This window comes from Gambusia affinis, linkage group LG14 (assembly GCF_019740435.1).
Source record: "Gambusia affinis linkage group LG14, SWU_Gaff_1.0, whole genome shotgun sequence".
Taxonomy (NCBI): Eukaryota; Metazoa; Chordata; class Actinopteri; order Cyprinodontiformes; family Poeciliidae; genus Gambusia; species Gambusia affinis.
The window spans coordinates 24,316,707-24,340,113 of NC_057881.1; the positions used below are offsets into that span (position 1 = coordinate 24,316,707).

Genomic DNA, 23,407 nt, shown 5'->3' on the forward strand with positions numbered 1-23,407 from the left:
GTTTTAAAGGGGTGATTGACAGCATTAAGACCCTCCTCCTGGCTCTGATTGGTTATTAGTTGGCACTGGAAAAAGCAGAGAATCTTGGTTTTTTCACAGATTATCTATCTCATATAACATACTGTAAACACACAGTTTTAACAAATAGCTAAAAGAAAAAAAACAGCATTATTTTATAAATATTATCTATTGTTGCCTTAAGAGTTTGCTTTGTTATGACATGAGGTCAGTTAGTGGTACCAAGGTTGCAGCTTCAAAACCAACAGGATTTCCTACCAAACGTCCAAAGAGGTTTGAACAAGAAACAGGACTGGCTTAATCTGGTTAACGCTACACCTTGTCCACCTGCTGCTGCAGACTAGTATGCTGAAATGAGGTTGTCTGCCGTTGAAAAACACAGATTTTCATGACGTGTAAACTAGAGTTCTCCTAGTAAAGGTCTTTTGTTGAATCCTCTCATTAAAACTGACTGTGAGGCCTTCTCCGTCTTTTATGGTCCTCAGAGCAGCTGCTGATGTTTTAAAGGCTAATTTAAAACCGAACGTTTCAACCTACGTGGTTTTTATGTCCGCTACAGTGCGTCTGCTTTATATTAGTCACATTTTATTTCCTTTATCTGTTCGTCATATGCTACTCAAATTTGTTTGAGTAGCATACAAACAAACTTGAGTGCTGTTACATCTTTTATTTGAGCTCAGTGTTATTATTTCATAAAAGGTTGTGTGTCATTCCAACCTCTGGAATCCATAACTCTTCTGTAAAATCACCAACAATAGTTCACCCAAAACGTTGCATATGTAGCCGTTCCCAAGTAGGCGGGGCTTGTTGCTCCAACGCCTGAATAAAACGCCGACATCTCCTCTGATTGGCTGATGGATGATGAGCGATAGCATCATGATGAATTATTGATACATCTGATGTAACAGTTTACATGGTTTTAATGACTTATTACGTGAAGAAGTTTATTCACATGTGAGTTTAATTTAACTTCTTATCCAATGGAAACACCACAATTGTGAAATTGTATTTTTTTTTTTCCAACATTAGCAAAATATTGAGAAAGATTTGTGCACATTTGTGATGGAAACACAGCAAGTGACTGAGGTTAAAGCAGTTTCACGTCGTTTCTCACCTATCTACACACATTCATGGATTAAAATGTTGTCATCTGAAAGTCCCTAGACTCATGGAGCTCATTTAGGATCAACAAAGACAAACGTGTTGACACGCGGTGGGCTTTCAGAGCCACTGAGCTGAACTTTATCTCAGCCCAAACACTGACATTTAGCTTCCTGCTACAAGATGAGGTTAGCATTTTTCTACACTGAAGTCACATTGTTAAACAACTTTGTTTTGGTTTGTTTTGTTTGAAGAGATGGGAATTTGAAAAATTTGGAAGAGTGTCAAATTTGGTGTGGTGACAGTAAAATGTCTAGCTATGTTGCATGAATAGAATGCTAATATCCTGAGATGAAGACAGAATAACAGGCAGGGAACACATGCCCTAAACCCTGCGTCTTTTATTCACATGTTGATGATTAAAAAAGTAGCACTATGTTCTCTCTTACTCAGAAAATAACAACACGCCACAAAGTGACACCTCTGGTATACATGTGGAGGGCTATAAAAGTTGTTTGACAATTAGTCTAAACATGTTTGACTATGCTAATTAGGTGAAACGGAACATTGAGTTATCCTCAGGACATATTACTGAAATTATCTAGCAGCGCAGACAAATAAAACGTCACTTTGGGCATGTTCGCACGCTGACATTGCTGTCTCATATATCTGAAAGGGACACCATGGAGTATTGCTATTCTTCTCTGCCCCGTCTGAAAAAAGGCTCTTTGGAAATCCTCAGCTCTCCTCCAGAACTTCACTGCTTTTCATTTTGCTCCTCCATCACTGGCCATGAGAGGCCATAGCTCATCTTTTAGTGCCGCGTCTTTCAGTGACCACCTCCCGCTCAACAACACCGTTAAACAGGCAGATTAATGCAGCTATTAAAAGCTCACATTGACTGGGGTGCCCAGTATATATATATATATATATATATATATGAGTGTCAGCATCATAGATTTGATGAAGTCAGACTTTCAGGGAGCTAATAAATCAGTTATGGAGACGGTCTACTTCACAAAGTGGAGGATGATGAAGGAGGAAGATGATACTGGAAGCCAGTATACATCTGACTGATTTAACATTTAGCCACTAGAGTCTCAACTGTCACTGATTTTATAAAATATGCCTTAAATACTATTTGGTATACATGTCTTCTGTTATGATCAAGCAACAGTTTGCATGTGCTAAAAAACATACAGTACAACATGTTTCCATATTTGCATTTTAGCAGTTAAACATTTAATCAAATACTGCATATATAATGTACTGTGTTTGCTACTTGACAAAAGAACAATTAATAATAATTATACTGTATCCCACTAAACCTGGAAAAAAAAAACTACACTCCAGGTTTGGGCACTTTACATACGAGAAGCCTGTTGAAAAGGTTTGACATTTTAAAAGACAGTTATCCCTGATACTGACCAAAATGTATGCAAACCTTTAAATTCAAGGAAAGTAAAAAAAAAAATAAAAAAAAAATGTGCTCGCTAAGTTTTCTGGCATTTAAGAAATAGAAATAATTTTAGTAAATCTAACTAAGCGAAAACAAGGAACGTTTGATCAGATTTAACTGACAAGGGGAAAGAAAATATGTATGTCCTTTTATTCTTTGTATGCAATAATCTGGTTTCAACTGTATAACGATGCTAAATTAGCATTTGGCTAATCAGCAGCTAAAGTCCTTTCTGGCATCTGAACAGTTTTCTTAAGGTAATAAAACTATTTATTTTTCTTTTTTGGTGATCTGTCAGAAAAAATCTGTCTTATCTTTTCTACATTGCTGTTAAATTAAGTTTTGCACAATTTTATTGTTTATATCAGAGGCAAACATGGGAGAGATTGTCACAGATGTGGACAAACACTGCACCAGCTTGTCTGAATGAACAGGTCTGCCTTGAATCTTTTTACATTTTTATGGTACAGCTGTCATGAGGGATGGAATATAATTAACCAAGCCATACATATATAATAATGACCAAACAAATATACCATAGGCTGCATGCTAAAATAGGGCACTGCGGCGACGGCTGAAGTATCATCCAGATAAAATATCTATTTTCTCTCCCTGAACCAGAGCTACAATATTCAAAAGTATATCTAAATCAAATAAATTCCACAAGGCCAAGTCTCTTTTGGAATTGAGTGCAAATCCTGCAGGAGAGCAGGCTTTTTAATCTGCAGCCTTCAGATTAAAATTTCTTTAGTTGATTTTTGAAGCCAGTGGAGCCATGGCACTGAGACAGAGGATGAAAGGACAGAGTTCACATCGCCCTGGATTGGCCTGGTGGTGGGGCGAGGGTGGAGGTGGGTTATGGGGGAGCCTGGGGTTCATACGAGGTCGTCGTCAGTGCAGCGTCCAAGTCACGTGATCACAATGCTAAACGTCATGCCCTCAATCCTGACCTATTTTCATCAAACTGACACAGAATTCCAGAGTCTGTCTTACACTGCTGCCATCACACACACACACACACACACACATTTTATCTGATCTTTACATACCATAATATAAATCTCTTTAGCTATGATCTAAAGCATTAAGTGATGTTTGATTAATCGTCCCTAAAATGACAAGGTTGTAATTCATTCCTACTCAACATGAAAGGCTTTTATAGTAATTTGTATAAATATGTGGTGGTCTGATGAATATTCATTGGAGAGAATACTCTTTAGTGACAATATACCCTCTGGGCTCGGCTTGACATTGTTAAGAGACGTCCTCACAGTGTAGCCGGTGTTTTAACAGACGTTTGACAAAGGAAGCAGGCAAATAACTCTGGTTAAAACAGTAAATGATCCCACTCGTCACACGCTAATGGTTTCTACTTTCAAGTGGCTTTTATCAGCCACAGTTAAAGTGCAGAAGCAGCCTTCTTTAATGAAAATGGATTCAACTGTCAGCAAGTGAATGTGACTCGACTGATGCTGAGCATCACCTCTGCATGACTGAGTCACACCGAGAACAAAACACACTCCACGGCTCCACCGCACTTCACCGGAAGCCCAACGCGCCGTCGCATGTTTGCGGGACGTTCGTGTTCGCATACACAGCTCAGGTCACCTGGTAACAGCCCTCCTTCATCACGCCACAACGCACACAGGTAACAACATGGTCACACAGAGCTACACTTTACTGCAGACAGCCTCCACCGTGGAAAACAACTTTGCAATTTCCATCCAAGCGTTTTTAATGTGATATTAATATCTGTATCGGCCCCAATATTGAAAATTATTCTAGATTGGGTGTCGGTGGCAATGTGTCCAATCCATAAGAGTAGATCTATTCAATGTAATTTTATTATTTGTGCTTTGAGGAACATCATGCTTTCTTATTTATTCTGCATCATATTTAGAATTCTTAAATGGACTTTCTGAACCATTTGAAAGAATCTCTGTTTCTGTTTACCTTTACATGTCAACCTATTGTTTTAGGTTGACGACTTTCTTTATTATTATTTTACATTGGCTGTTTGACTCCTTATTTCACTCACTGAACAAATGTTCAAGTTAATGTTTTTACATGTTTGACCAAACTGGTGCATTTAAGTGTGCTGAACTGGTTATCAAATCAATTCAGTACATTTATGTTTGTGTTTACAAAAGAAACATTTAAAGTTAATCAAATTGTTTTTCTGTATCGGATCGATATCGGCTGATCCTAAGTCTAGGATATCGGTATCAGAAATTATAAAAGGGAATCAGTGCATCTCAAGTATTTAGCCACTTGACAATTTTTCACATAATTGTCGCTCCTCATACTATTCATGTTGAAAAACCACAGTGGAAACGAATTAGTTGAAGCAAAATATCAAAATTGCTTTCTCCATTAAACACAGCAGCAAACTTCTGACCAACCACATGAGAGAATCACAATAGTTCAGCCCGGGCCTGGTGTTGAGAAGGGCAGGTGGACGAGATTTCAATGCTTTGGTGTCGGAGAGCATTAAAGGTGACTAATTGTACTGCAACAAGGTCCCTATTAATGCAGCCTAGTCAAAGTCCACACCTAAATCCAAATCTGTGTTGGGACTTAAAAACTCACAGATGTTCTCTATCCACTCTGACCGAGGTCGAGCTGTTTTACAAGCAAAAATGGACAAAATATTCCATCTGTAGATGTTCAAAGCTGGTAGAGACATGAACTAAAACACCTGGACATGAAATCCATTGAACAATTCTCCTTCAGTTATGAGCTGCGATGTGATGACGTATCTTATAAAATGCTAATAAAATGAACCAGAGTTTGTGGGTGGAACATGACAAACGTCTTCAAATCTCCGGTCACATTTCAGCTCCTCTCTGGTTTCTCCTCATTTGGGCCTCAAAGGCCCCGATCCCAGACGGCCAGCGCCACTCTGCAGCAGCATTAATCACCAGGCAGCTGTCGTCTGAGTGATTACCCACAATCAATCTTAGTTTGCTGAATCCTGTGAAAGGAGGAAACCCTCATAAAGATCTAATTAAAAATGTAAGTGACTCATAATCGGAGCACATGCCTGACCTCTGAGTCAATGCTCTCTGAAAGCTCCGAGATCATCTCCAAACGTCCGTTTACGTGAACCTGGCCGGACCAGAGGCAGAGGGCCCGCTGTGGGGCCGGCGGGGCCAAAGCGGAGCAGTGTGTGATCTTTCTGCTGAACGTTCACAGCAGACTGGAGAAGGAGAGACTCAGAGCATCTGAGAGGCACATCCTGCCTGTAATTAAGGTGGAATCAGAGGGAGATCTGCGCTGCCTTAATAATGAGCCTCAACTGAATTATTAACCAGAGCCATGCCCGGTGGACTCTGACTCCCATCAGGCCTCAACTACACAACACACGCATATGCACAGCACATTTTCAGATCTGTGCAAGACATCCGTTAGCATGAGCGCGTTCTCCAAACTTAATCCTGTCTGCACCGACAGTCAGGACTACACTCTCAGTCCAAATGCTCCTCACAAGACACTGTAAAGTCTCACAAAGCCCAAAATAAACACACCACAAGAGCACGATGATTTATTCAAACCGTGGTGTTTCATAATGAGCACAATATGTGGAAAGTTATGGGGGGGGAGTGAATACGTTATGAAGCAGCTCAGTTGTCGACAGCATGATTGCGTTCCAGAGGGATCAGGCTGGGTTTTGATGCCACCTTGCGCTGATGGAGGGGGAACGTGAGGATGAGTGACTGCAGAGGAACTCCCCCTGTGCTGCTTCACTTTTCAGCTGTCAGTCTCAAACCGGGGAATCAAACAAATATTTGGCGTGCAGTCTTTCTGTGGACTCGGTTTTCTTCAAATCAGACGTTGAAGAAGTGTGAAAACACTGTGATTTCCCAAAACCGTTGAAAGCCACCGCTGTGTCACTAAGAGGGTGGCAGTAACTACTGGCAGGTGGCAGCAATGGCAGCTATTTATCAGCATTACCTTCATAGAATGTAACTTTCCCTTTAAGCTTGAGGAGAAGAGTTTCTAAAGCGAATAAATAAAAATAAATACATTTAAAAAATCTGACAATATGATTGGGATTGTTACTTTTGCTACTTTGTCTACTGTTTCTTCCATGACCGCGTCAATAAATATCAGTGAGTTTGACTAACATTAAAAGCAGATACTCTGATATAGATCAGATTTTTTTAAAGAAAGAGGCGTCCTGAAGAAGCCTGTTTGAAATGGGAATGGTTTTCAAGAACAGGTAGTCACAAACAGTTACATGAAAAATGAGTAATAAATAGTTTTATCATAATCTTTGTCATTATCGCTATACTACCACAGAATATAAAGTATAAAATTCTATGTCCGTATCATCCCAGTCCCTCTGGAATGAATCAAATCTGGTTGGCAAGAAAAACTAAAATCAGTTCTAATTTATTCACCAAGCTCCTGCATTAAACTCAAATAAATAAATTAAATGTGGCCTTAGTGCTTTCATCTTGATGGGTTTGGGCCTCATGGTCGGAAGTCTAAATGTTGGGTTTCATGTTGAGGTGAGCTCCAGCGTACTGAAGCCCTGGTGCCTGGCTCAAAGGCTTCTTGTTTACGGATCATCATGTGCCGGTCCAGTCATGCTTCACTGAGACTGAGGAAACAGGCATTGTATTTTTAGTTTGGGTCTTTTGACTTGAGCCAAACACCAGAATATTTTTTAACCCTCCCCCCCATTCTGTTAGACAACACAGAAAGAACGCGATCTGGGCCGACATTTTACAAGACGCAACGAGGCATGATTCCCGAGTTCCGACTGCTCCGTGTCTGGATTTAGTTTTCTCTCTGGAATTTCCGTCTGTGGAGTGTTTCTCAGCGCTTTGTTCCAGCTGATTTATTCCAGCTGATTGAAGTGTGAGGTCTGATGGTGAGAATATTATGTTCTCTTCCAACCGCGGATGACTCACTTCATGCCACGAACATCCCGCCTCCATTGACGGTCCGTCCCTTGTTTACATCCTGGGCTGCAGCTATGTCAGATCAGAAACTTCTCTGTCATCTAACCGGGCAACCAGTTCTCTCTTTGAGCCGTTTCCCATTTCATTTTCAGGACTGATCGGATGGGTTTTAGTCAAGTCTCGCGTTTAACAACTAACCCTGCTCGCCTTCCAAATTCCTTTCCTTGTCTCCACCTACAATAAAGCCAGCGCCAAGCCCGCCAACTCAAGAGCTGCCTCCCCTTCTGCTGCCTCTTTGTGATAATAACAATAACTGTGTAGCAGTTCAGAGGGCTCTGTGTTGACGCGCTGCCAGGCCGGCTGGCACAGGGAACCCTCCAAGCTTGTTCCACCATCTCCAACCAATTCCCCTCTGTCTGGGCTGGCGCTGGAGCATCACAGGCGCTATCAATGTGCTCAGCAGCAGGGGCCACAGCCACCACTCACACACCCGCTCTTAGTTTTTGTCTCGCCACCTCTCTCTCTCTCTCTCTCTCTCTTTCTCTTCCTCTCCCACTCAATTTTGAATCCAATTGGGAAAAAAGAAAGGTTTAGTTGGCAGAACAAATAATACCTTTTTTCCATGGTATTGCGTTGTCTCTTTTTTTTTTCTTCCTGCTTATCTCTGTCTCCCTCAGTATTCGATGCATCTCGTTTTCCTTCTCTGCTTCCAGCATTCTCAGTGTAACAAGGTGATGACTCTTTACATGCAGGACATGGAGAAGCACTGGGAGAAGTTTGGCACCTTTTTCCAAGTATAGATTTCAATTTTTCAAGGGTTGCAACTAAATGTGTTTTTAGTAATTGGGTCATTCTGACGATTAGCCAATTAATCAGATAAAAGATTAATTTTATCCACATTTTATCCACTGACACATTCTGCAGATTTTTCATCTAACCACTTGAGGTTTTTTGTACAATATTAGGAATACATAAAACAATGCAAGTAAACAAATTAATTAATTTCTTTTTTGAATAATAAAATAAAACATTTTGTTACATAGATTGCAATAACAGCATTCCTTTAGTGTAGCAAAGGATGCATCTAAAGAAATCAATCCAATCACACAACCAGATCCAATAGATCAAACATTGCAATCAAGTTCAGCTCAGTAGTTACATGCACTGAGTCACTGACTTGCTCTGCGATTCGTTGTATTTAACATCGAGTCACTCATGCTCAGTTTTCCACACTTTGTGGAAAACTGAGCATGAGTATTGGTATTTAAGAGAATACTTAAATACCAATTTAAGTATTCTCTCCTTAAATTGGTAAAAAAAATAAATAAATAAAAATAAAAAAGATGACTGCTGATATAAATTTTTCTCACGCTTTTAGTAGTTTTGTATTTTGTTTTTAGCATAGAAATATTTTTGCTCCACATCATCCAGCTCATAAGACAAGACAAGACAAACTTTGATTTAGTGTGAGAAGCAGCTCCACGGTGTCCATCCAGGTCTGCTCTGATTGGCTCAAACACAAAGCGTAAGCATGTTTCTGTGACAATATTTGATCATGCGTGTGTGTGTGTGTGTGTGTGTGCGTGTGTGTGCGTGTGTGTGTGTGTGTGTGCATGAGTGAATGCGTTTGTTTGTAATACCTTGTGGGGACCTGACACATACTATGTTGTGGGGACCCACTGTTCCTTGTGGGGACTGAATCTGGTCCTCACTAGAGGAAACGCTGTTTTTGGGTCAGGGTCAGATTTAGGACCAAGGTGTGAATTGAGTTTTGGGTTAGGGTGTGGATAAGGGTAAAATTTAGGCTGTAGAAATGAATGGAAGTCAATGGAAAGTCCCCACAAAGATAGCCATGTAATCATATGTGTGTGTGTGTGTGTGGGGGGGAGTGCACGTGGGTGGGGGTGTGTATGTCAGCATGCTTACAGCTGCCATACACCCACAGTGTACCTTCATCAGGCTGCATTATGGAGCCTTCAGGTGCAGTCAGAGCTCCTACCTGCTGCACAGCCTGCAGACAGGCCACAGCACCACTCAGCCAGCCACACACACAGCCACATAAAATGAACGAAATAGAGAGAGAGAAAGTGTGTGTGTGTGTGTGTGTGTAAGAGAGAGAGTTCTTACCACCTGCCCCCGCCACCACCATCATGACTGTGACCACCTACAGGAGTGAACTCACTTCATCTGACCAAACAAAGCCTCCCACCTCAGCTACAACAACAAACACTTGACTGCAATTACTGAGACCCACTCAGAGAATCCATACATAGTCAGGACCAAACTCACTCCGCTCCAGCGCACAGTCCAGCTCCGTTCATATTTTGACGATTTGTGGCTCTGCTTAAAGCTCAGGTGTCAAAGTCCAGTCCTCCAGTCGCTGTCCCGCAGTTTTTAGATGTGCCACAGGTACAAAACATGAAATGGCTTAATGACCTCCTCCTTGTGTAGATCATAATGACCTAATTATTCTATTCAGGTGTGGTGCAGCAGAGACACATCTAAAAGTTGCAGGGCAGTGGCCCTTGAGGACTGGAGTTTGACACCCCTGGCTTAAAGGAATCAATCAACTGTCACTGATAACAAGAAGTGTGCTAATGTGTGAATCCAAAGCTGCAGACTGATGCCTCAACAGAAAGTGGACACCTGGAGACAGAGAGCAGAACCAGATTATTTGAACTATGACCTCTACCAACGGCTGGGTCAAAGGCCAAATTAATCTGATTGCATTTATCCATCCATCCATCCATCCATCCATCCATCCATCCATCCATCCATCATAACCCAGTGTTCCAGTCCAAACTGTGTGTGTTCCTTAAATCTTTTGTATTCTTTTGTTTTTGCAGCTGTTATTGTTGTTAAAGTCTGTCATATAGGAGTGTTTTTGTGTTATGTTGTTTTGTCCCAAGACAAGTCGCTGACACACACACCAATCAGCTTCCTCTCCTGAACAGCCAATCAGAATGTCCCCAGCCCCACACAGTTAAACTCCTGCTTTAAATCCATTGTTTAGGATAGAGATTATTTTCAACTAACTGTTGTTCAACTGAACGTCCAAAACAGCCAATAGTCAACGTGTTTTCAGACTAAAATGGAAATCTAGTTCATCCAGTGAAATTTGAGTCTCTCATGGTATCTATCTTCTTCAAGTGGAAGAGTCCGGAAACCTCTGAAAGGAACCATCCAGCTCCAATACTTGAACCTCTTCAGCCACATTCTTTCAGCATGCAGGTCCTAACCAGCCTCCTCCATCTGAACTCATTACCTTATAGGTCAACCTGTGGAAGCTCAGTCCAGCTGCTTGTGTCCTTGATCTCAGTGGATGGATGGATCTGACCATAAATGAGAGTTGAAATAAGATAAATATTTGTTTTCACCACAAAGCACCAAAGCAGTGCCTGCTTTCCTGCAGATGAAATCCCAATCTGTCTCTCCATCCCCTGCACCATCAGGGTTCATCATTTGGTAGCTGACCTCTGACCCAGAAGGAGCAACCCAGCTTTGTTCTAGGTGAGAACCATTACCATGGAATCATTTTTCTCTTTAAGTCACAACTCATGAGTGAAGGTGAGTCAACTGAGAGTTTCATCATTCAGCCCAGCTTCTCCATCACTACAGTTGAATGTAGTGATGCTGTTCTTACTGCAGATAAAGTCCTAAATCTGTCCATCTTCTTCTTCATTCCACCTACGCCAGACCAGGACAACTTGATGTAGAGACTGATTCCAAATCTCAGAGTATCTCTCAGTTGAACATCAACACAAAGCAAAGACATGTCCAATGCCAATAAAGACTTTTTTTAACTTCTAGAAGGCAGCAGTGGGCATTTACTGAAAAAAAGTCTAACTTTTCCAAGTTTACTTTTACTTTTCCTACTTACTTTCCTCCTTCACCAACCAGACTTCCCAGTTCTTATAGCCCATGTTATATCAGGACACTGAGTAATACTCATAGCCTTGCTTTGAAGTGCAAAAAGCCCAGAGAGAGAACTTTGGAAAACAAAAATAAAGATGAGAATGAAGGGAAGCTGCCGTTTGTGCCTTGAAAACAAAACTGCTAATCCCAACACCGAATGGCGGGTAAATCTAAGCAGATTAGAGCAACCAATCAATTAGATTAACCTCATATTAATTTGAATGTGAGAGATAATCCGAGGTTACATCTGTTTACTATAACAACCGGCGTCATCATCTCTTGTTATTGTGCTTTCAAACCACTTGGCTTGTGCCATGCTTTTCCAACAGCCTGTGCGTAATTTGAAGGGCGCAACGGATGGACAAAAGGGTCTGGTGGAGACTAGTGGTGGGAGGGGAGGGGGGGCCTGAGCATTAAACCCTAAACTGGTGTGCAGCTTAAGGTTGAGCAGCCCGAGGCACTCGCTGTCCCTGGCGTGACCCGACAGCAGGCCGGATAGATGCGCCACCGCGAGTCTCTCCAGCAGCGAAAGAAAGTATGAGAATCTGTCTCCTTGCGGTGCCTCCTACATGCACGGGATGCGAACTCTCAACACACGCACCCAGTGAACCCTGAAACGGGCGAGCTCACGCCCATTTCCACACACCGTGTCATGTGGAGAGACAGCGAGACACGCTACAGACATAAATCACGGGAGCCAAGGGTCAATTATGTGGCTCTAAAATATGCACACGCAGGATCACTAAATATAGTCAGCATCCCCCTGTGGTGTCAGGAGGATTGTTTTCATGTGGCCTACCTTCCATCCAGCCGAGCTGTTGCTGTCGCCTTTATCCTTAAAATAAGGAACAAAGCGAACCATCCAGTCGTAGATCTGGGACAGAGTGAGCCTCTTCTCCGGTGCGCTCTCGATGGCGCGGGTGATGAGGTCCGCATACGACAGGTTCCCCCACGCGTTCCTGCGTGACGACTTGGCTTTGCGCAGCTGGCCGGCCACGTCGAGGGCAGCCCCGGACATGCAAGCGGGAGCGGCCACGACCGGAGCCGGGGCGCCGGCCGGGTGCTTAATCTCCGCCGGCGCGCCGCCTTTCCTGTCGGCCCGGCACGCTGGGACGTCGTAGCGCTCCGCTTTGACGGTCGCCAGAGCCAGACACGCGCGGCTCGCCTCCTCTGCCCCGGGGAAGCCCTCGGGACACGGCGGGAGCGGCCAGGTGCATGACCGCGACCGAGCATGCGGCTCGAAGTCCGAATCGATATCAACCTGATGCGCGTCCATGCCGCTGGTCTCCATCATCATCAGCATGATGATACCCTCCGCCCGACCCGGCAAGGTCACTTTAACGCGAGGCTTGTCAGCTTTTGCGCCTTCTTTTGAGGATCAGAGTGTCCAAAAGCGCTCCCTGGAGAGGGCAGATTATGGTGTGTCACACACAGAGAGGATGAAGCGTGGAAAGCAGCCGGCCGCGGTGTGGGATGTTCTCAGTCCCCTCAGTGCAACAATGTGGCATCACATCAGGACAGATAGAGGTGTATCCGGCGCATCAAGAGCAAAATCCGCCTCTGTTCCATCCCAGCTGCGCTGACCAGGACCAGGCGGCGGTCAGACATCCGCGCGGAGCAACTGTTGATCTCCTGATCAAACTCTCCCAGATGAACTGACTCTCTCCGAGATTCTGGCCCTGCCTTCCCGCAGGTTGCCTGGCTTCAGCTGACACTCACTATTACTCTCTCAGAAACAGAAGCGTGCTCTCATGAATCATTTATGTTGAGCCGAGGATTTTCCAGACGAGGGAAAGAAAAAAAGAATAGAAAAAAAAACAAGAAAAACCCAGAGAGCTCCTCGTGGATTTGATTTGGAGCATCCTCTGTCTCCGCATCACTCGGCGTGCGGAGAGACTTCTACCTTTGTCTGCAGCTTTCCCTGCACATGTCACATGGGGAGCGTCTCTCTGCCTGCTGCTCCGCTTTATACCGCACGCCTGTGCGTCTCTGAAGGCTTCAAGCCACTTAACTGTAGCGTGGAATAAAGTGGAATAAGTGCTGTTTCCATATAATTGGACGCCGCCTGGATCAAGTCACTCCCTCCAGAACAGGTTTCCAGGCTGGGAGGAGGGACCGGCTCTTTGTGCATGCTTCCATGTGTGTGTGGGTGTGTGCGTGTGCGTGCGTGTGTTGTGTGTGTGGTGGAGCTGATATTCCCAGTCCCATTTCCAAAGACAGTCAGGTTGTCATCTTTTCATTCTCTCTTTCTGTCCCAACGTGACAATTAATCTGTTTGAATTCAGTTTTTTTTCTCATTAAAGATAAACCAGACTAAAATTTCCAGTTTTGTTTTGTTTTGGTTATTAGTTAACTTGTTTTAGTTTTGCTTATTAATAGTGATTTAGAGGATGAGCTTATTTTGGTTTTATCTATATCCTTCTTAGTTTATCAAATGTATCATGGCACATTACTGAATGTGCCATTCATTGATAGGACACGTTGAACTTATTTTCTGTATTTTTGTTTATTCTAGGAAACCACACACTCACACAGACACACTGAAACACACATTTATGGCCATCCATGTTCAGTTGGACCAAGATCTGTAATACAGTTTGGAATACAAAACAGTTAAAAGGATCCTGCCTCGTGTCTTCATTATTCCATCTGCCGCACCTCATCCTAACATCTGGTCCTGAGCTGAATCCTGGCCTAAGTGGTGTTCTGGCCGACACTCCAGGTTGAGAGCGGTGATAAACACGAACAGTGTCTTACAATCCTTCAACCCTACAGCAAACTCATCTACAGTTAGAGTCTTGTCTTTTTTGTAAAGGTTATGTGCAGCAATTTAAACTTATTTTTGTAAGACCATGTTATGGCAAAAATAAAGGTTAAAAACAAATTACAACTCTGCAACTTTTTGAAAGGGGTGCCATAAAATTAGTGAGTTTAGGCCGCAGCAATCACAGAAACAACATTGCCGTGTCGTGGAGGGACTGGTAGGTGAATGAATTTAAAGCCAAATTTCCTCCACTGACATTCGAAGCTAAGGAAGGATGTAGCTTTTTTTAAAAATATTCCAAACATGGCTACACCATTGAAGACTTACAGACATTAAATTGCCCAATCAGATCATCACACAGTTTAGCCCAGTTGTTTGACAGAAATTGGGTCACTTTTGTGCAAGAAAACCTAAATCATGAACCCTCCTCCATCATGCTTAACAGAGAGCAGTGAACCGTAGCACTGTGGCTTTTGGACAAATATCCTCACTTAGGATCCTGACAAGCTATTAGCATTTTCATTTCCAACATGTACAATACTAACTGGCGTCTCTACTCAAGTTTTACAGAAATGCACTGCATTGTTTAATCAGGTGTGTATTGACTAGAATCCATCTGGATGATTGGACTGGATTGCTTTTTTTTTTAAAAGTGCCTTAAGATGACGTGTTGTGAGTTGCAGCAACATAAATGAACTAAACCGTCTCAGTTCAGAGCTGTTTTATATACAATAATAAGAAGTTAATTGTTAACACAAAGAAGTCCCTGTTCTTTAGGCCAGATTCATACAAGTTAGGTATCAGAGTCGGTCACATCTTCACACACTTCATGACCTGTTGGTTCACTATGACATTATGTTAACCTGAAAGCTGTGTTTTTAGTGACAATCGGTTAATCAATGAGTTTGATCAGTAGTGCCTGGCAGCTAATTAGCCCCATTATTCCCATTGGTTCAGTTTGGTCTTCAGCATTTTTGACGTCTTAGCCGACACAGAGGGATGTTTTGTCAATCTTTGTCAGATTGCAGACTTTTCAGGGGCTGAAGGTTTTTATTCCAGTCTTAAAAGGAGCTCGCAGTTTGATCCTGATTTGATGTTTATTGGATGAGACTGATTCTTCTGTTCTCCAAATACAAATCATCAAACCATGTGATTTAATATGGTCAGGTCAAAGAAGTAAGCTCCCTCCGCTGTCTTTGTCACACCCCATTGCCTTTGGTGGCTCTGAGTCCACAAAGCAGGCTCCATCAATGGCTGCTCTGTGTTGTATCGCTCTCCGGAAAGCCCCAACGCAAGATAGAGCGCTCTCTGACAGCCGGTTGTCAGTGACAACCATAACCTCAAATGCACCTAAATGGAATGCTTTCACAAGGACTAAATGGGTCTATCAACAAGAAGAGGAGAGAGGTGTGTGTGTGCGTGTGTGTGTCTGTGGGAGGGAGAGACAGATCAGAAGAAAAGAGACAGAGATGCTGTAAATGGGAACAAACAGAGGGAAAATTCAAAACACATGGCCCTGCGGTTTTTCACAGAAGAGTTTTATGTGCTGCAGAGGAGTTGTAAGAGGAATGTGGTGTGACTCCTACAATATGGAATGAAAACAGAGATGCTGTGCCAGCAGGGTGGATATTGGGTGTTCAGCTGCGGCTTACAGCAAAGCCCTCGTCATCACGAGTAGGTGATGCACAGCCGCAGCGCAAACACGACCGACGTGAGTCACACACACACACACGAACACGCAAACAAGGCCGGACGCAAACCAGGGACTTATGGAGAGGAGTAAACACGAGAGTGGAAGTGTGGGGAATACCGTGTCCCCTTGAGCAGGAATGTGTCCTTTTCTTCCCAAATTATTGAGGTTTTCACTCCATGAACTCTTTCATATTTTCTCATGATACGTCTACAAACATCTGCAAGAGGTTTTATTGAGATTTTGTGTGACAGGCCTACAAAGAGTGGCGCTTCAAAAAAACAGAAGAAAAATGGAAAAAAAATATATATTTTTTTATTAGAAAGAAACGTGTGTACTCACTCTGATACCCCTAAATCAGAGGTCTGCAACCTTTACAAACCAGAGCCGTTTCGCCCTCAGTCCAGCCGAATAAAACTTGTTCAGAGCTGAAAATGTTACTCTTTTCTGAAAAGACAACTTTTTTTAAATTAATATGTTTAATAGAAGATTAGTTTGGTCATGTTTAAAAAAAGTAAGTGCTGCTAAAAGAGACTCAACAAAGTACCATTCCAGGAAAACAGTTAATCCACTGTCGTCAGCAGCCATGCTAATTAGCTGAAAGCAAGGGGTAAGGACTAACCAGCAAGTAAACAAGTGTGATTGACGGCGCTATGACCTTCCTCCTGGCTCTTTCTGGCAAAAGCATTGTTTATAAACTTTACACACTTACAATTTCAAGACAATAGAAATCCATTTCCACTCAGAAAGCCATCCACTGGAAGTAAAACACTGACTGCTCATACACTCCTCACAAAACCACAAAAACTCCCAAATGTTCACAGAGCTAGCAGGTTCTGAAAAGATTTGCGTGGGTTTGTCGGAGTAACATGACCTACTTTGCCGTTTAGGAACAGAGACTTGTTGTGACACAAACCGCGGCGTCTTGTTTTGACATCGTTTCCACACAGCGTGACACGGCAACTTGTTATAGGGCACAACTCCTTCTGCAGCCGAGTTAGGCAAGCTTCTCCCACCTGCAGCTTTCACCTTCCAGGTGATGCCTCGCTGGGTCAGGGCAGGAAAATGAAGTAAGTGGAGCTTCAGGCTTCAATAAATAAAGTTGTCCTTAAATTTTCAAAATAGAATCTCAAATGAATCACTTATAATAAAGTAGAACAGCTAAATATGTACTCTTTTTTTGCCTCATTGCACTGACTTCAGTTTGTAAGATCACCAACAGTGGCTCAATCATATTGCTGAATATTCCAAGACGGAATGTGAGCACTAATTGCCTCTTCTCCACAGGTTCTCCCTTCCTTCGTTTTCATGGCTTTTCCACTGAGCCAGTCAGTCAACCTGCAGAATTATTGATGTGTTTACCAGAGGAATGGGTTCCCCACTCTCTACCTGGGGAAACCCTGAGGCTTTCAATTGTTGAGTAAGACGGTTCTGCTGCCAGAGCCGGCTCCGAGCGGAACGCTGGGATGTGCTCATAATGAGGCGAAGCTGCACCCACACTTTGGCTCACCTGTGTCACTCGATTCAATCAAAAACCCGAGAATCGGCCTTCTCCTGGTGTTTCCACGCTGCCCTGAAAAAATGAGGCTGAACATGAGAAGACCTTTAAAGTGCTGCAACCAGGAGGCACATGAAGCTGAACCTCCTGGTTTTCTGCATGATCCCTGCCAATTACCCCAGTTACTGTAAATACTGTAAATATTCTGCCATGAACATGAAGCAACCTTTAGTCAGGCTCATCAAAAATAAACCAATCAGAGGAACTTTCATCCCGCAAAGATGGAGATGGACCAGCAGCAGTAGCTGTATCCAATAGAAATGAACTACATAGATAGTCTGCTAATGTGGAAAAAGCACAATTTTGCCATTGCAGTGGTTCTGTTTTTCATCACGGATGAATAAATTTGGTCATGTGATAATTGCACCACTACGTAAAATTTCCCTGTCGTCCAAGAATCCTCCAGTCATCAGACTGAACCCAACAGAGACGTTTTGGGATGTGGAGGAGCAGGAGATTCTCATCATGGGTGTTCATCACAACGGTGTTGTTGTCATCTCAAAATGATCTAAAGTCTCAGCTGTACATCTCCGAAACATTGTGGAATCTTTGCCAGGATGAATTAACTCAGAGGAGGTTCCAGGTGGAACAAACTGGTAGATGACTTGAATTTTTTATGGGTTGGAATCTATATGGTGTGTACATTATACTCAGTCCCCTTTGTATTCAGTCTCCCAAAAATTGCATTGCTCTAAAAACAATCACCTTAGTTGTAAACGAAACCCGCCTGTCTGTAATTGAATGTGAGTCTAACTCAGGGGTGGGCAATCCTGGTCCTGGAGGGTCAGTGTCCTGCAACTCTTAGACACCTGAATCCAACAGCTGAAACACCTCCTAAGAGCAGTCAGGTTCTCCAGAGTCCTGCTAATGACCTCATTATTTGACTCCGGAGTGTTGAAGTAGAGATACATCTAAAGGTTGCAGGGGACCGGCCCTCCAGGCCTGGAGTTGCCCACCCCTGGTCTAACTGCTCATCATGAGGACCAAGGAACACAGCAGACCGATCAGGAGAAATTCATCATCTGAACATAGAGAAAGAATAAACCATCTGCAGGCCTACCGAGCCATGGGTGTCCAGCTAAACCAGCAAGGAGAGCATTAATCAGAGAAGCAGACAAAAGCCTCAAAGGTACTGAAGGCGTTGCAGAGATCCAGTTCAGGTGGACAAGTCTCTGGACAGGACTGCTCTTAAATCTCCCACATACTCGGGGATGCTGTGTGTATCAAGACTACACATACAGTCTGCCTAGCGCTACTTTTCTCCACCAGGTCAGCCACCACACACCTGTTAGTGCGGAACAGAGTGGCAGTCTGACTCATGGGTTACGTTTGACTGTCAACCTTAGCAGCTCTGTCTCATCCAAAACAGTTTGATGAGAACACTGCTCCCCCTGCCTAGTTTCCAGTTCGACATTGAATATGTGCAAACCTCTGCGAAGTGAAGGACGCCTGAGTATGAGGGGGCACTTTTAAAAAAACGGGTCATTATGAAAGAAGAACAGTCATTGTTGGTAAAAATCAGAAAAGGTCCAGTGTAAAGTTTGCAGTGAGCCACACAGGAGACACAGAAACACGTGAAAGACGGCGCTCTGGTCAGATCAGATTACATTTGAACTGAACAACACTACGTCCCATCACCTGGACACAACATCCACACAAGGAGACAAGGACTGGAAGGATCATGCTATGGGAACGCCTTCGTACTGCAGCAACATGGAAGCTGATCAAGGTGATTAGAAGACGTTTGAGTGGAATGCTTACAGTGACTAGGCTTCAGTTTTTACTTTGTAAATGTTTGGCTTTTTACTAACTTAAACAATGAGTGTATCTACTTGCAGGAGAGACTCTGTACTTTGGATGAGGCTATAAACTAGTACTGGAAAGTCACTTATCAAATACAAACTTTGTTTCATGAGAAACTTGATTTTTTCCATTCATTGTCCCTTTGGCCCTGCCAAGTATTTCCAACCAACTCACTTACATAAAAAATGAAATTTTTTCATGTAACACGCAGACATTGAGTTCTGCACACACAGAACTCAATGTCTGGCTGTGGAAGCTCTGGAAACAATCGGTCAGGCATATCAACCCCATACCGTGCTCATGGTCACCGTAGGAACTCATTCTCCTGGGCGCTCCCAGCATCAGTCAGACACAAAACTACCTAAATATTCTGGGAAGATTCATTTATCTCAGGAAGACAAAAGGTTTGGATTTTGTTCACATTCTGGCAGTGTGTGTTAAGGCTCTCTGATACTGCAGCACACACACACAGACATTTTTAATTCCTTTAATAAGTATAAACCACACCATTGTGTTGTTCCTGCCTTGCAGGCTTTAGATGAATACAAATACAGTTTCAGTAATATTTAAAGATTTCCCCTCCAGCGATGTTCAGTGGTGAAAGGGTTCATCCAGACGCAGTGACAGATTTCTCTCCGCCACACCTGACATAAAGAGGTTTAGCTAGCACTACCTGACACCTACTGTTAATCCTATTTCAAGCTCCACTCTCAACCATGAAATCCACTCACAAGAGGGAAAATACACAGTGATGCAGTGCAGAGGTGGTACACAGATAATCTTTCCCCTGACACTTTTCTTCGCTGCCTTCAAAGCAACAAAAGCTCTGACAATTAAAACAAGGGTGCGACTCCTCTCTGGAAAAGAGCCGTACATGGAGAGGTACGACTTTTCGTGAGAGATTACGTTAGGAGTCTCTCCTAAAAGAAAGGGAGGAACTGCATGGCACAGTTTCAGCAGGAGGTTCCAGACATATGGCAGACATTGGCTGTAACTAATGGGACGTTTCTTGCCAGCACTTGATTTGACCCAGTCCTTTAAAACTTCCTGATGGTGGTTGCAGAGAGTTGATCCAACAAACTCTTCCAGGCCTTGTGGTCTGCTGACCCGGCTCTGATCCCACAGCTCAGGCTGGAGGGAAGCGTCTCAGTCATGCAGAGAGTTCAACGAGACAAACACAACCGACCGCCTGGAATTCAGTACAGGTCTGAATCTGTGGCCAGAGGATGAAGCTGAAATGATCCACCTATTTGTTTTTTTGTTTGTTTTTTTTTTACCCCAAACATGATAGCAGTATAAAATAACAGACATGAACAAGGAATGCAAGAGACACATATATTTGTAATACAATAATCTTAACATGCTTGATAAGGAGTAACGTAGGTACAAGTAAGAAAAAAAAAACCGTATGAACTTCAACCTCCATAAACCCAAGCCATGTTTTCAGGTGGTGATTAAATTATGATTAAATAAATAAAAAAAAGTAAAAAATGAAAAATCTTGACAGGTTAATTCATTTTCCTTTTTATGTTTTTTCTCTTTTTTGCTATGGACTCACCAAACACACTCATTCATCCACACACACTCATATGCAACAGCCTCATTTTATATAAACACCTTTGTGTTATCTCACCCATATTTCTATACCTTTTGAAAATGACCTCCTTATAATTCCTTTTGAATTGTATTAAATTTTGACTTTGTTTTAACTCCTCATTTAACTTGTTCCATAAGTTTACACCATAAATCAAAATATTTAAAAAAAAGCTCTTTCTTGTGTGTATGCTACGAATCCAATAAAAGAGAAATTCTGGAAACACGATGCCGGGTTTGGGTCACCATCTGTAGAGTTATGCGGTAATAAAACTTAACAGTAATATTTTTGGTTTATTTAGACTGTCATAAAAATATAGACATTCATTTTCCAAAGTTATTTTTTCACCATGTTATTGATACATTTATAAATGTTAGAGTTCCAACCTAAATATTTAGTTAGAAAGTCAATATTTAGTTGGCTTTCTAACTGAATATTTAGTTAGCTTTCTAACTAAAACTAAATCTCAGTTTAGTTACACCATTTTCTTTCTAACTAGAGAAAACATTCAGTTTGCTCTATCAGGTCCTCTAGACTTGATAAAACATTACACAGGAGGAATGGACCAGAACTCCAGCAAAGTATTATGAGGAGCCCAAGTCAAATCGTTCACAGGTAATGCTACTAAATATTGAGGAAATGCATGGACGCTTGTGATTTTGAAGAATTGAATAAATATGTCTCTCATTATTGTGACCTTTAGCTAAAAGAAATAAATGTAGTAATCCTTACTGAGACAGTTTGGTCTGATTTAACTTCAGAGAGTGAGAAAAAAAAGGTGTATGTCTTTTATTAAGTATATGTACGCTTCTGGTTTCAACTGTATATCTGAAATAAGTGTGCTGTATGCAGTTTGAATAAATACTATCAACAAGTGGTGGCTTCACGTTAACTCATTAGGAGAGCTCTTAAATCTCGAACATTTTTAGAAGCTAACTGCAGACAGAGAAGCCATCTTGGCAAATTGCACAAGTAAAGATAGAAATGCAGGAATCAGGCACGACGTTTATGAGAGCCCTTCTATAATGACCATATATTCCCCTAAAAACATGTCAGACATAAAGAGAAAAACAATAACCAAACTGTATCATCTTAGCTCTTGTGGACGCCGAGAACATGAGGATATTTTTGGGCACAAAGGTCCAAATCTGAACACCGGCCTTCTCTCTATCTCAGCTACAAAGTATGACAAGTGAACGAAGACAAACTTGGACCGGTGTGGACACGACATGGCGAAGGCGCTGCCAGCTGACAGGAGGCTGCTCACCGGAGCCAGCTGTGACAGAAGACGGCAGGGTGGGTGTCACCAGGTACCCCTCCCCTGTCTCCGCCGCGTCTCGGATAGTCTCGCCTGGCTGATCAGGGACGACAGGGACGCTGCTCCCAACCTTCAGTCAGCTGTCACGCGAGGTCACGGCGAAAGACGGCGCGTGCGAGTCACACATGATGCCGTACAGGCCCAGACACACGCCGAGGCACACCGAGTTTGGCATTCACAGCAGCTCACCGGTTCGGTTCCAGCTCCGGGAAGGCGAAGAGAACAGGCGTGGGCCGACAGGAAACGATGTGGTGCTGAATTTAATTTCAGAGTTGCCTCTATTATGTCGGTGCTCACGGGTTAACGGGTTAACGCCGCGGAGAGAAACTGGGAGAATAAAAACACAACAACTTGGATTAGAAGGGGGTGGGGGGGACGATGGAGTTCAGAGGGTCGTATATCATTAAGCAATTGAGAAAGTTAATTAGGCAGCTCTGATAATTATTGCCATGGCAACCTGAGCGCACTCATGCAGATTTGATTAACGAGGTGCCATTTAATAGTACTGGCTACACAGCAGGGTCTGGAAAGAGCTCGACAGACCCCTAAAGGTAGAACACGTGTAATGTTTCCTTCATTACACGTGCATGAATACACACACGCACAAACACACACACACACACGCCCACACACACACACACACACACACACACACACACACACACACACACACACACACACACACAGCATGAATGGAAAAGATCCCAGCCTCTATAGTTGACTTGTAACTAGAGGAATCAGTTAAAAAGCAGCTGAACTCTCTATGCATTGTAGAAATAAAAGTATTTCCAAACAGATAAGCTGCTTGGTTTCACTGCACACAGACTCGTAGTGACATATTCCTACAGTTAAAAACAGATTAACACAAATTGAAAGAAAGGATGTGGTGTGCGTGCGCGCGTTGAGGGAGTCATGGAAGGACAGTTTATGGATTCCAGTTCACATGTTGCCCCCTGGTGGATAAACAACATTACTTGCAACACATTCAATTCCTCTGCACTTTTCAGTTTGAGATGCAGCCTTATCAGGCACTCATTGTGCTGCAGGACAGCTTCACATACAACACCCATCATGGCCATGGTACAAAACGGGTCCATGGCTCTGTCTCCTCCAGACTGGACAACTGCAGCACACTTCTCATAGCAGTAGCTATGAGAAGTGCTCTTGCTATGAGAGCACTTGCAGAGGCTCCAAAACTGTGCAGCTCGGATCCTGATCAGAGTGAGCAAAGGTGACCACATCACTTCCATCCTCCACTCTCTCCACTGGCTTCCCAT

General features: G+C 42.9%; 1 protein-coding gene across 1 annotated transcript in view; it reads right to left on the reverse strand.

The window, feature by feature from the left end:
* The window catches only part of foxo6b (forkhead box O6 b), a 43,969-nt gene extending 30,018 nt beyond the window's left edge, over window positions 1–13,951 (reverse strand). The window contains exon 1 of the mRNA XM_044138829.1: window positions 12,203–13,951. Within this exon, the coding sequence (XP_043994764.1) occupies window positions 12,203–12,706 (504 nt within the window). The 5' untranslated portion in view covers window positions 12,707–13,951. The remainder of the gene's footprint in view (window positions 1–12,202) is intronic.
* Between the last annotated feature and the right edge of the window lie 9,456 nt (window positions 13,952–23,407).